This window comes from Lepisma saccharinum, chromosome 14, assembly GCF_977018435.1.
Source record: "Lepisma saccharinum chromosome 14, izLepSacc3.1, whole genome shotgun sequence".
Lineage (NCBI taxonomy): Eukaryota > Metazoa > Arthropoda > Insecta > Zygentoma > Lepismatidae > Lepisma > Lepisma saccharinum.
Genome location: NC_139242.1, coordinates 34,941,715 through 34,955,196, shown reverse-complemented (window position 1 = coordinate 34,955,196; position 13,482 = coordinate 34,941,715). Strand labels below are relative to the sequence as shown.

At 37.7% G+C, this 13,482-nt stretch overlaps 1 protein-coding gene across 1 annotated transcript in view; it reads left to right on the top strand.

Moving 5' to 3' along the window:
• Positions 1-2,917: 2,917 nt before the first annotated feature.
• The window catches only part of LOC145998475 (uncharacterized), a 28,334-nt gene continuing 17,769 nt past the window's right edge, over positions 2,918-13,482 (top strand). The window contains exon 1 of the mRNA XM_083134887.1: positions 2,918-3,147. Within this exon, the coding sequence (XP_082991013.1) occupies positions 3,022-3,147 (126 nt within the window). The 5' untranslated portion in view covers positions 2,918-3,021. The remainder of the gene's footprint in view (positions 3,148-13,482) is intronic.

Sequence of the window (13,482 nt, the reverse complement as noted above, 5' to 3'; positions counted from 1 at the left end):
GGAGTGGATGAGATGGACAGAACGAGGTATCCGGAAGAAAGATCTACATAAATATATTTATGAAAGCAATGGAACAAAATTATATATTTTTTTTGTTTCTTTGTTACGAAATAATTGTCTAGTCAACGGTTATTTGCATATGATATGTGAGACATTTTAAGTGTCAAGAAAATCCATAAAAACAAGCAAATATATTAAATTTATTGAAATAATCAAAATATGAAACTCATTCACGGAGCCGCGGTGGTCTAGCCTGACAACCTCGTGGGAGATCCGGGTTCGATTCCCGGAATTGGTTGGAATTTATCCAGCCTTGTCTCCGCACCCAGCCTCTTATCAATGGGTACCCGAGAGCAATCCTGGGGGATAAAGGCTGCCGGAGCATGGTGCTGATCACATCACCTGCAAAATGACCGAGTTCGAGAATGTGTCGGGCCCACCACACTACTACGTGTACCTTCATATATGCACGGGGAAATTTACATTACCTTTACCTATGGACAGGGGCGGCGCCAGGGGGAGGGGTTGGCGCGAGAGGGTGCTTGTGCACACCTTAATTTTCTTCCGCACCCCCTTCAGCACCCCCTACGTTCAACTGAAAACACTAACCCTTAGAGTGTCATATTATGTCACGTCGTCATATTGACCGCCGAATGTTGGATACTGAAGTAAGACCGTTATTATCGTATGCAACAGACAAGCACTTTTAAGAGAGTGCATATAATTATATATGCTTTTCTGTACTGGCAGCAGCCTCTATGAAGATCAGCGGCAGTTTTTTTTCCTCTCGTCAGCTTGTTGTTAGGAATATTCTCTTCTTTTTGTTTCTTCAAGTGGTATGTTTGTGGGTTTCGATAATTGCCTATAACTTAATGTGAGTTATGTTTTTGTTCCTTATTCTTTATTGCATTGTTGATAAACGGTTTATTTTCAGCCTACTTGTTCTTCCTCACACTGGAGCAAAACTTTCAGCTGATTTCAATTTAATTTCAATCAGTAATTGATGTTAATCAGTGGCGGTGATTAGGGTTGCAGTACCGCTCCGCTTTTTGCTACTTTAGTCCCGCACTATACTAAACTTTATCCACCAAAGGAATGTAAACTGTCCTCGCCCCCACCCTCCAGTTTCGAAATGTTACATGCGTGTCTAATGTTTTTCTTATTTTCAACATCGCACCCCCTAAATTTCTTTCCGCACTCCCTCAGCTCCCCTAGATGATTAATCCTGGCGCCGCCACTGCCTATGAAACTAACCCAGGATGATGATGAACCGCGAGAATACATGTTGCTAAATTACACTGAGTCTATGCTTTCGTTCAAAAGTAAGTTTATAGATATTCCAACACATTTATCACTTCTAGGTTATTCACAAAGCACTTCTTCAACACTATTTAATGATGTGGATGTAGACTCAGCATCACTTGAGAGTTCACAAGGGGATGTGAAATCAGTACCGGGAAGAACGTTTGCAATAAGGTCGGCACACTGCGACGAAGCAAGGAATTTTCACAATTCTCGCGAGAGTCACTGCGCGACTTTTTGCAAAAAAATTGTAAAATTGAACTTTGCGGCCGCTTAGATTGTATTTGGAATGTTGTGTTTTTCTCCATGCTGCGTGGGTATAATAATTCAAATTATTATTATTAGTAGACTATTATTATTATTATTACTGTCGCTGATCTTTGACTATGATAAATTAGCCATTTTCTACAGCATTTTCCATAATATTTCAAAAGCTCAAGTGGGGGGGGGGGGTTAAAATCGGTAACCCCCTTGCGTACGCCACTGCATTCCAATGTAAAACGTACTCGCGGACATTTTTAGAGATCAACTTTTAGTCGGTCAACCCTGGTCCAGGAATTGTAAATAAATTCAATCCCGGGCTGGGAGAGAAAATCAGCAAACGTAAATGAGTTCTAGACAGTGTATAGATAACCTTTTCATATTTCAATAATTTCAATTCAGATGAATTTAAATACGGTCCAGGAACCTTTTTTTCGAGAATGAATTTCAATTCGGTCCAGGAACCTTTTTTACGGAAGAATTTCAATTCGGTCCACGAACCTTTTTTCAGGAACAATTACAATACGGTCGAGGGACCTTTTCTTAATGTAACAATACGTACCTTGGACCGAATTTAAATTGTGCGAGAGAAAAGGTTCCGGTCCTGCAGCGGAACCCATTAGAATTTATGGTTTCCTGGACCTTAAACAACCCTGGTTCAAGCCTAGGACGTCCAGCTTCGTAGCGCGTTACGTTCACATCACTAACCACACATCGAGTAGAAAAGCCTCTCCAAGGGCATAATAACAGCAATGATGATGATAATAATAATAATAATAATAATAATAATAATAATAATAATGTGCATCTATTTCTCGATAAACGAGTTGATTTCTTTCCAAATATACTTTTCCTGTGTACACCTAAATCCAGCACCAAATTACATCCCCCAAAACAAAACATTTAATTCACACACTACTCATGCACACTATATCTCTCCGCTACAAAGAAGAAAAAATATAGTTCGACAAGTTTCGATTATTGTTTTGGAAATTACATGAGCTTAGTCACTTTATTTTCACTCATAATTGTTAGCAATTACTCGTACTTGCAAAATAAATGTTAATGAAGAATCACTGTTTAATTTTATGTGAATGTGATTATGTATATATGATCCTATGATCAGACGATACAGTTCTAAAAAACTTGAAAATCTCGACACCAATGCCACTTTTACTTATTAATACATTGAAGTTACATACTTTTCTTAATTTAAGCTCAATATAATAACATTCGTTGGACGTTTAAAATTGAAAATAGTAAACTGTTAACATTTAATACCGTTACAAAATATCAGATTCTACGAAGTCAAATAATATTTAAACCCTGCAACCTTGTACGAGTGTTCGCTTAATGGTAAAGAGAAGACGATCCTTGCCAATTGATTAACAAGGGGATTTTGTGATATTTTGTATACGGATCGTACTCTTTACCTTCTTAGAAGAATATTTGTGTACTATGACCACTTTGTCATCTATTGAGTACAGAAAGGACATTATGCATCCATCAAATATACCTGTAAGACCTCGAAGTCTGTATACAGCACATTCCTACCATGGACAATCGGAAGACACCAGTTTTCAGGTGAGACGAATGGTATAACTGATGCTTTTTTCTTCTTCACATGAACGTCTCAATGTCTTTATTAAATTTGAATCCCAAATTAAATTAAGCACTCTACAATGCTCATAGTCGTAATGTGTTCCAAATATATAAACCGGGAAGATTTGGAAGTTGTACTGCTACATGCATTATATTCTGCCACAGATCTCGGTTTATACTACTCTTAAAGTGATTATTAAATTGCCTTACGGAATTAAACCACATTAAACTTCATATAAAGCTGGCCGAGAAAATGCTTGGCTTTTTATAACCCGCAAAATTCACCTACAGGATTATTTATGGATGAAATTTGGCTAAGTGTCTCTGCTGAGGAAATTAGGTTTTCTACTTTAGAGATGATTAGCTAATTGAAGGATAGAGGGAATATAATAAACAACCTAACCACCTCTATGTATGCTTAAATTGCACTGTTTTGCAAGCTAACGGAAGAACAATTACAATACTTTTGAAGAACACCAAATTATTACATACATAATTGATGTTCCTTGAATGAGTCCATAATAACCATTTACATTTTGTGTAAGCTATTTTCATCCTTGCACTAGGTAAGTATCAATTTTTTCTAGCTGTGTAGAAAAATACGAAAGTAAGTAATTATTAAAGATACTAGTAACAATTCCTTTCAGGTATCTTTAGATACATTCGTACAAAACTAGAATACATAGACGCAAACAAATAATTGAAATGTGGAATTATGTTATATGTGTTCAACATCGTATTTAACAATCGTACATTTATAACCTACAACTTCTTGAAATGCAAATTTATAGAAATACAAGTCTTATCAAGGTTCTATCAGGGTATCAGAAAAAAGGTTGTTTCTTTATGTTCATAAACAGATAATACGATTTGATTGAATTGTTGTTTTAAGTTCACTTTATTCACAGAAAGGCTAATCGGGACAGATAATACGTTTATCCAAGGAAAACATTCTCTTGAAGCAGGAAAAGTATTCGAGATTTTTTCATATCAGACAAGATTTCAAGGAACCTTGTACATTGTAGATGCTTTTGTATGTAATATCAATATTGCGTGTTCATGTTGTCAAGTTAATAACAATGAATATATTGAAAATTGCTCGTAGTAAATGAAAGTAAGCATAATCTGTTATTTCATAAATATTAGTTTACGTATATCAGGTGATACAAAATTAGTGACTAAGAAATATAATTGTTTTCTACTTTGATAGGTTTTTCAAGAGAAAAAATAGTATGTTGATTATATTAATACGAGAACAATATTCCTAGGTCCTAAGCAATCTAGGGATACACTTTATGAAGTAAGATATTAAACCACTATTATAACTTATATATTACCATACATATATTTCTATTGTTTATATTGTATGCAAGGTTAGAATTGGGTTATGGAAGAAATGTTCAATGCTCTCATGCACAATGGTTTAGTAGATATATATATATACGTATATTAATTTTACAATATAAACCTACTTATTGGTGATCAAATGTAAATTGTTCAATCATGAGAGTGTGGTAACTTGTGCTTGGCTCTTATTCGTTAAAATTGAATCACACATAAAGATTTACAAGATTTCATTCAACTCATGATAGTGAGTTTGCATGTATAACAATACAATTTCTAGGAGAGCGTTGGCTTCTGACAGCTTATATACCTAGGCAGATGAACCTAACGAACAGAACGAAAGTATTGTTAATATCAACACTTCAGGGCGATTAACACAACAACTAGAAATAATTGTGTAATTAATCTATCTCAAGACTTCAAGTTAGCCTTGCACAACGGAACACAAGTCTAGAATACAAATTAAGTGCAAGGGGAATGAACTAAACATATTTTACTTGCATGAAAAATGTCATTAAGACCATATTTATGAAAGTTTTTCATCGTCAAAGCCTTTGTGTTAAAATTGAGGAGAGGACAGATGAATGTGTAAATTATTTTTATAGTCGAACTCTCCGGCAACAATGATCATAAATCTTTGTTCACAAACATACATCAGTGTATATTTATTGATAATTTGGTTTCGAAGCTTCTCTGATATTTCGAGTAAATGTCCAAATAAAGCTCATTCAGTTTTCTTTCTGGTTCTACGAAATGAGGGTTGACAGCTAGCATAAATAAGACAATATTCTTGTGTATTTTATGTCCATGTACCTTCAATCTGTCTACATGTTGACTCTGCTCCTTGTACCGAATGTATCAGGTCTTGTGTTTAAAAACAACGTGAAATGGATACCGAAGTTTACGTAAGTTTTTCCAAAATATAAAACATTACAGCATTACTGGGCGATGGATTTCTTACAGCAGAAGTACTGCACTAGCTCTAATAATTTGATATTATCCTTGCACTTAACGTACTGTACTTAGCTGCTACAAAATGTTAGAAATGTGGATAGCACTACGGCATTTGTTTGAATTGCATTCACAACGAGCCTTGAAATGAGTCTATGTCTGTTTGAACTCAATGAAACATTCATTTGACAGCAGCTCATCGTGTGTGAGATGGCTGTGTTTAGAATACACCAGATCCAATTCAAAGTTTTTTAAAAATGAATTTTCTGCTATGACTGGAGTTATTTTGGCCAATGAAGATGTATTCGTGATAATACATAAGATCGTATATTTCTATTTTTGTTATTTTACACCTCTTTTCTGTCTCTTGGATTAATCGCGACAAAGGGGATGAACTGATAAAATGGAACACAACGACATATCCAGGATTCAAATCTGGTACCTCTGATATTATAGTACAGAAACTGATTCGACGCGAAAAGCATCCAATTTTGTTCACTTGGTTTCTAAGGAAAGTTACCTTTTGAAATCGAGGACAATCAATTAATTCGCCACTTTTCTTTTCCAAAAATACTTTTCGAAGCCACGGCTATTAGGTTCAAATTATGGGCATTGTTGATGGATGCTTTGTTGACTTGTTGACTTGTTGACTTGTCCGATCCTCTATTCCAGTGTTTCTCAAACTGTGGTACGCGTACCTCCAGGGGTACATGAACTACTTGAAGGGGGTACGCGATCATGTAGGAGAGTGGTTTGTCATCCATAGTGTACCTAAAAATAAAAAAATAAAAATAGAAAAAAGAAAGTAAATCTGGAGCCAAATCTCCACTTGAAAGTTTCAAGTGCACAACCAGACATCAAGTAACTGTTCATCCTTCTCACTTGATACTCTGAGGATTTACAATAAAAATATCAAAATTGTGTTTGACAGTTTGTTTACAAACTTATTTCTGTTCTTTACTTTTTGCAATAACTATGGAAAAATATATGAAAATTAACTTTTTTTGTATACTTCAAAGCACACATGTGTTCCACATTTTTATTTTTGTAATTAATCATATAAGATTATAAACGTAGGAACACCCAATAAAATAATAAACGTGCGTGTCTAATGTTTATTTGCTTGCCATCATTCCACACACAGCCCGAATACCATTTTTCTCTACTGCAGATCCATGCCTTCAACATATCAAGAATGCCTCAAAACCCACTATTCGGAGAGAGCCTATTGTGGAAGTACATTGGAATTGTAGTTGCGACTAAAGGGTACAATGAGGAAAACGTTTGAGAACCACTGGTCTGTTCCATCAATTTAACATCCATTCCCATCTTCGCAATGAAATACAGGGGACAAATGTGAATTTCATAAAAGTCAATACTGGATTTTTCTCACGAGTGCAACGAAACTAACTTAAAGTTTAAGATAAGTTAATGACGAGAGAAAAAGAGTGATAACACTAGTCAACAAATTTAAACTTTTTTTCTGCAACACGGGAAAAAAAGGGTCAGTTTAACTAAATCGAACCTCCTGAACACGAAAATGATAGTAAAAATGTCGTAACACGTAACGTTTTTGTGTTACACTGGTAAAGAGGATTGTAGTGAGGGCGACGAAAATATATTACGTGAATTGTGTTTTTAACTAGGTTACGAATGCAGTTATTACACTTGTATGAGTAAATATCATCAATAAGATGTAAAAAAGATCAAGGTACAAACACGCACACATGTGTGTGTGTATATATGTAATATACACAATATACAGCTATCACAATGGATGCAATTACCCTTATTTCCTCCTCTCGTAATGTTTATCACTATCTCTAACTAGGAACAAGCAGTAATCGCCCATCATGTGAGGATCCCATCTACCCTGATATCTCTGCTCCATTGTGCGAATGTCTTGATGGAATCGTTCTCCTTGTTCATCACTGAAGGCTCCTTAGTTCTTTGGGAAAAAATCCAGGTGGGAGTGGAGAAAGTGGATTTTGAGCGACATTCGACATCCAAGCTTTGCATAAGAATCAAGGAGTTCCAGAACTAATTGAGTATAGTTTGGTGCTTTAGTATTGCCCAGAAATCCATTCACCACTGCACTAAAACCCTTCCAGGCAGCTAATTCTTTGACACTTAACTTCCTATCAAAGTTGTGATCTCTCAACAGTTTCCGAATTTGGGGGCCAACGAATATTCCCTCTTTCACTTTAGCATCACTTAGTTTTGGGAAGAAGCTCCTCAGGTATGCAAAACCATCTCCATCTTTGTCCATGGCCTTTACAAAATTCTTCATGAGGCCTAATTTGATATGCAAAGGAGGAAGCAATATGTTGTTAGAATGAACTAATGGAGCATACTTCACATTTTGTTGCCCTGGTATATAGGTTTCTCTCGGAGGCCAGTTTTTCACAGTGTAGTGCGATTCTGTAGCCCTACTGTCCCACAAGCAAAGGAAACAACAATACTTTGTAAACCCACCTTGGAGTCCCATTAATATGGCAATGACCTTTAAATCGCCACAAATCTGCCAGCAGTACTTATTATATTGAATCATATTTAACAAGACAGACATACTGTCATATGTTTCCTTCATTTCAACAGAATGTGCGACTGGTATGGATGGTTTTTGGTTGCCATTGTGTAACAACACTGCTTTCAGGCTACTTTTGGACGAGTCTATAAACAGTCTCCATTCCTCAGGAATGTGCTCCAACCCAATCTTATCCATTAAACCGCCTATATTTGTACATACACAGAAGGAATTTTTCATTTCAAAGTAGCCTGAAAACTGTTCATGTCTCTTTCTGAAATGGGTAATTCTAGTTCCGGAAGCCAGCAGATTCCACTGTTGGAGTCGAGATCCAAGCACCTCAGCCTGCTGCTTAGTTAGATACATATCTCTAACCAAGTCATTCAGTCTGGACTGTTCGACAAGGAGTGGTTCCCTCTCTGGTTGTGGAAAATAGCTTGGATCATTGGGAGTGGACGGGATGGGTGGCTCTTCTTCTTCTGCAAAAGATTCCTCTAAATGTGAGGGTGGGCTAGGGATTGGGAGTTCAGGTTCATGTGGTATGGGTCTCATAACGGAAGGAATATTGGGGTGCACAATACTGGATTTTGTTCGTTGAATGTCCCGCTATGCTTGTTAGGCAGAAGTAACAGTCCTCAGCATGGCTACTCGGTTCACGCCAAACCATTGTCACCGCAAATGCCATAGCACGGGTTTTGTCTCCACGAAACCACCTCACAAGAGTTGAATAACAAGTCACACAGCACACATGGGGAGCCCACACTTTGTCTTGATCACCAACATTGCACCCGAAGTAGCTATAATACGCTTGTTACAACGTTTCTGTCAACATTCGGCGTTGACTTTTTAAAGTGTACTGCCCGCACACATAGCAGAAATTGTTTGGTAAATTTACACAACCACGTCGGTTTTTCTTCATTGCAGTATCACCCAAGTAACTTCAAAACAACTTCTCTACCTCAAAGCACGTAATACTGAACTCATTAAATCACAATCCCTCTGTAGACCATTCTGCCTTATCTTAACTTATCAGTAACTCATTCTGTGGGAGGGAGAAGCAGCCTTTTTGAATGTTCAACAATGGAAACATAGCCAGAAAAAGAAACAAATCTTTTTATAAGTGTATTTGTTTATACATTGTTGCAAAATTTATTTTTATTGTTGCCCAAAATCATATAAATTGGAATCCAAATGTAAATATCCACGTTATGCCGGATATGACGTCGTCACGTGTATCTCTGAAATGTTACGTGATACAAAAATTTCAGTTGCAGATCTGAAATCAGCACATCCGAATTAGTTAAGAACACATGTTACCTTTGATGTTGCAAAATGGTTGTTGACTAGTGTAATTAGCCAAATTAAAACACACAAATTGACTCCAGGAGGAAATATGAGAAATTGCCATACTGTACACCACTGTTGCCATCTGCAGCAGACGTAAATGTAGATACCGATGTACGGAATTCGATATTTGGCCAGAAGTAATGAACATAAAAGTTTTAATGGTCGTTTGCGGGTACAGCAACTGGTGTTGGGATATTAAAAGGACTTATTTTGTTCTATAGCTAACGAGCTGTAAAACGTTCAGGAACCACGCAGATGAAATGTTATCGTCTCAATGGTGAGAAAGAATTGAAGGAAAAAACGGGGGGGGGGGGGTGTTCAACTGCGGCACAGTTGCCAGTTCTTCCAATGTCTTTCACCTGATTTTTCCGGTCGCCTTGCTGTCGTCGAACCATCAGGAAGTGCAAGCAAGCTTGGGAAACTCTAGCAATATTGTGGTCACGTATTTATCAAAACTGGAACTGTACCATCTGCTACTTAATTTTATGACTTCCAAATTTCTCTCCTTTTTGACCAACCAAACTTTCTGCCTTATGTAATACACGTTGTTACAAAATGCACAATACATTTTTCTGAACAATTTGCGGACGTGTCCTCAATGTGTGTGTGTACGCAAAACCGAATATTTGATCTATATACATATTTTGTTTCTGGACAGTAAAGACAACTTTAGAATAATGGATTCTCATTTGGGAGACGGGAGTTTAAAATCTCACTGCTATATGCCATGTTTTTATCCACAGTTATTTCAGGCGATTGAGGTAACTTCATATGTTGAAGTTTTCATTTAGCATATCTAGCTTCCTTGTCATATCAAATCTAACCCTCTTTCAGTGCAAAAGATTGATTGATTTAGTATATTTTACTTCGCTTTTCTGCCACTTTTAATCGCGAAGGTGAGGATGAGTAATGATATGATGAAATGGATGAAAGGACAGTCACAAAGAACATCCACGCCAAGGCCAGGATACTAACCCGGGACCCCTGAAATTCAAAGCTCAAAGTTACAGAGAATTTTGACGCTAGTGTGAAACATTAGAGCATTTCCCAAAAAAGGGCTCAAAATAATACAAATTCTTTAAGAAGAAAATCATGGTTGAATTTTTTAACCTTAGCCACACTATAATTTGTCAATAGAATTTAACATTTAATGTAAAATGAACAAGCAATAGCCAGAGTGAAGACTATTTTAATAGTTGGTCTAAACATTTCTAAATATTGCATACTATGCGTTGTTTATATCAAGACAATAAAATTAACTGTAACGAGAATAAATCACATGGAGAATGGATGATTTTGAATTAAATCTATATTCAAATGGGGGTATTTTCTCTCGATAATTATTTTTGTAGAAGGGATGCTATATTATTGTAATTAGGTTAATCAACATAACAATTAATGATGCTCTATCGACGGTGCTCAATCTTCATTATGCAAATTTGTTCACACTGAATTAGTTATCTGGATTTTAAAACAGAACATGAATGTGCAGAAATACTGAACAGGGTATAAACACAGTCATGTTTAGTTCATGAGCAGAAATCCACAACAACAAGAGTTTACAATGGTGGTAACGTTTTTGGAAGTTTGGAGCAGCAGCCCTTAACCCAGTAATTTACCCTTTGATTTGACATTTGTTGTTGGAGATTTAGATCAATATTAAAAATTCTAAATGCATCAAATTTTGCTCAAAGCTATTCATCAAGCGCTACAACACTCACACTTCATAATAATAACTATAATACTGAGCAGTGATTGGTGTTTTACTATTACTTTAGTGAGGAGAATGTACTGGATTTCATTCACAGTGTCCTCATATGCATTCTGTTAGGTTGTTTATTTGTTATCTCTACTAGTGATAGCCAAACGGATCCGGATCCGGATCCAAATGTTCCGGATCCGGATATAGATGTGTTATATAATTACAAAGTGTAAGACTAACAAGGGAGGTTATCTAAGTGTCCCCCTCCGATTTCCATGAAATGTCTTTTGTTTCGGCTAAAAAACTGTTCTAGGAGGCACCCCCGCTCAAATGTTAAGATGAAGACAAATTGAAGTGGGATCTGACCCCTGTGCCCCCCTCCGATTTCCATGAAACTTGGCAGGTGTATAGAGGGGCCCCAAAGGAAGAAATACGTGTTTTTTTTTGTTTCGGCTAAAAAAAACTGTTCTAGGGGCCAACCCCCCCTCAAATGTTAAGATGAGGACAAATTGAAGTGGGCATTTGACCCCTCTGTCCCCATCCGATTTTCATGAAACTTAGCAGGTGTGTAGAGGGGCCCAAAGGAAGAAATACGTGTTTTTTTTGTTTCAGCTAAAAAAAACTGTTCTAGGGGGCAACCCCCCCTCAAATGTTAAGATGAGGACAAATTGAAGTGGGCATTTGACCCCTCTGTCCCCATCCGATTTTCATGAAACTTAGCAGGTGTGTAGAGGGGCCCAAAGGAAGAAATACGTGTTTTTTTTGCTTCGGCTAAGAACGGTTTAGGGGCAAAACCCGCCTCAAATGACAAGATGAGGAGGACAAATTGACGTGGGGATCTGACCCCTGTGCCCCCCTCCGATTTTCATGAAATTTGGCAGGTGTATAGAGGAACCAAATGCCTCCTGTTTCTTCCTATGCTATATTTACGTGGTTTCGGGGTCAGATCCCCACTTCAATTTCTCCTCATCTTGACATTTGAGCGGGGGAGGGGGGTTGCCTCCTAAAACAGTTTTTTTTAGCTGAAACACAAAAACATGTACTTCTTCCTTTGGGCCCCTCTATACACCTGCCAAGTTTCATTCATGGAAATCGGAGAGGGACACTTAGATAACCTCCCCTGTAAGTGTATTAATTACAAATCGCGCACGCGCACTATATATATATATATATATATATATATATATATATATATGTCCTCCTCCGTAGACGAGCGGGTTAAGGCGTTCACTCGTCTTGAGATCGTTCGCTGCGGGACGGAGTAGGTACGAATCCGGCTCTGGTCGGAATTTATTCGGCCTACGTATAGGGCCGGTGGCAACCCACCATCGTGAGGAAATTGGGGAGCTCCGAATGAGTGAGCGGTAATCCGGTCGAGAAGACTTACAACGGCTGGGGGTTCGTCGGGCTGACCACCCGTCACCCCAATACTGGTCTAAGATCTCCACGCTATAACAGGTGACGGAGGAACAGTGTGGGAGGGAGACCAGCAGTCGGTAGGTAAGTCAAGGCCCTCAAGGGCTGTCGCGCTGTGGGTTATTATTATTATTATTATTATATATTATATATTATATTATTATATATGTCTATTAGCAGGTAACAATATGTTATAAACACATTCTTACTTTCCAAAGAAGCGCTCATGTTGGATGACGGATCCGGATCCGTCAAACGGATCCGGATCCGAAAAATTTTTGGATCCGGATCCCAGGATCCGGAACCAACCGCATCCGGATCTGGCCATCCCTAATCTCTACTGGCTTTGTGTTTGCATCGAAAGCTGTGACAAACGAAGATTGACTACGCTTGGCTTATTGTCAATTTGGATATGTGGATTTTATACTAAATAAGTTTTGTATTGTTAACGAGGCAACAGGTGCTGCCGCCAAGTCTGCTGAAGCATACGGCGAGTCCATCTTTCGCCAGACAGGGACATAAAGAATGTGTTTCCTTGTTTCCTTCTTGACAATTGGCTGGAAGGGTAGGCTGAGGTAACGGGAACAAGCTTCGCGCTATCGAACACACCACTGGCGATCCTCGTACCGTCCATCCCGTCGAGAAGAGGTTATTTAAACTCGGCTTCGTATTGGGCACAGTCATCTCACCCATGCTCACTTGCACCTTCTAGTGTGTCGTGTCATTATAAGTAGGGGGCGGATTTTTGCATATTTGCATGTTTTTTTCCATTAAATTCATATGCTCTCAACGGATTTATCCATTTCACTTGATGTGGATTAATCTGGTAAAGTTTTATAGTGCATATAAATGCATATTTGGGACGTTAGTGCATATTTTAGCTTAACGTGCATATCATTTGCATATATTGGTAATTTGGGAGCAATTTTCATGTAATTGTTCGTTTCAAGTTTGTCTGCTTCATTTTTCCCGTTCTTTGTGTCAGCATTAAAAAATAGACCACTTCGTCTGGTCTTGGGCACTAGTTGGA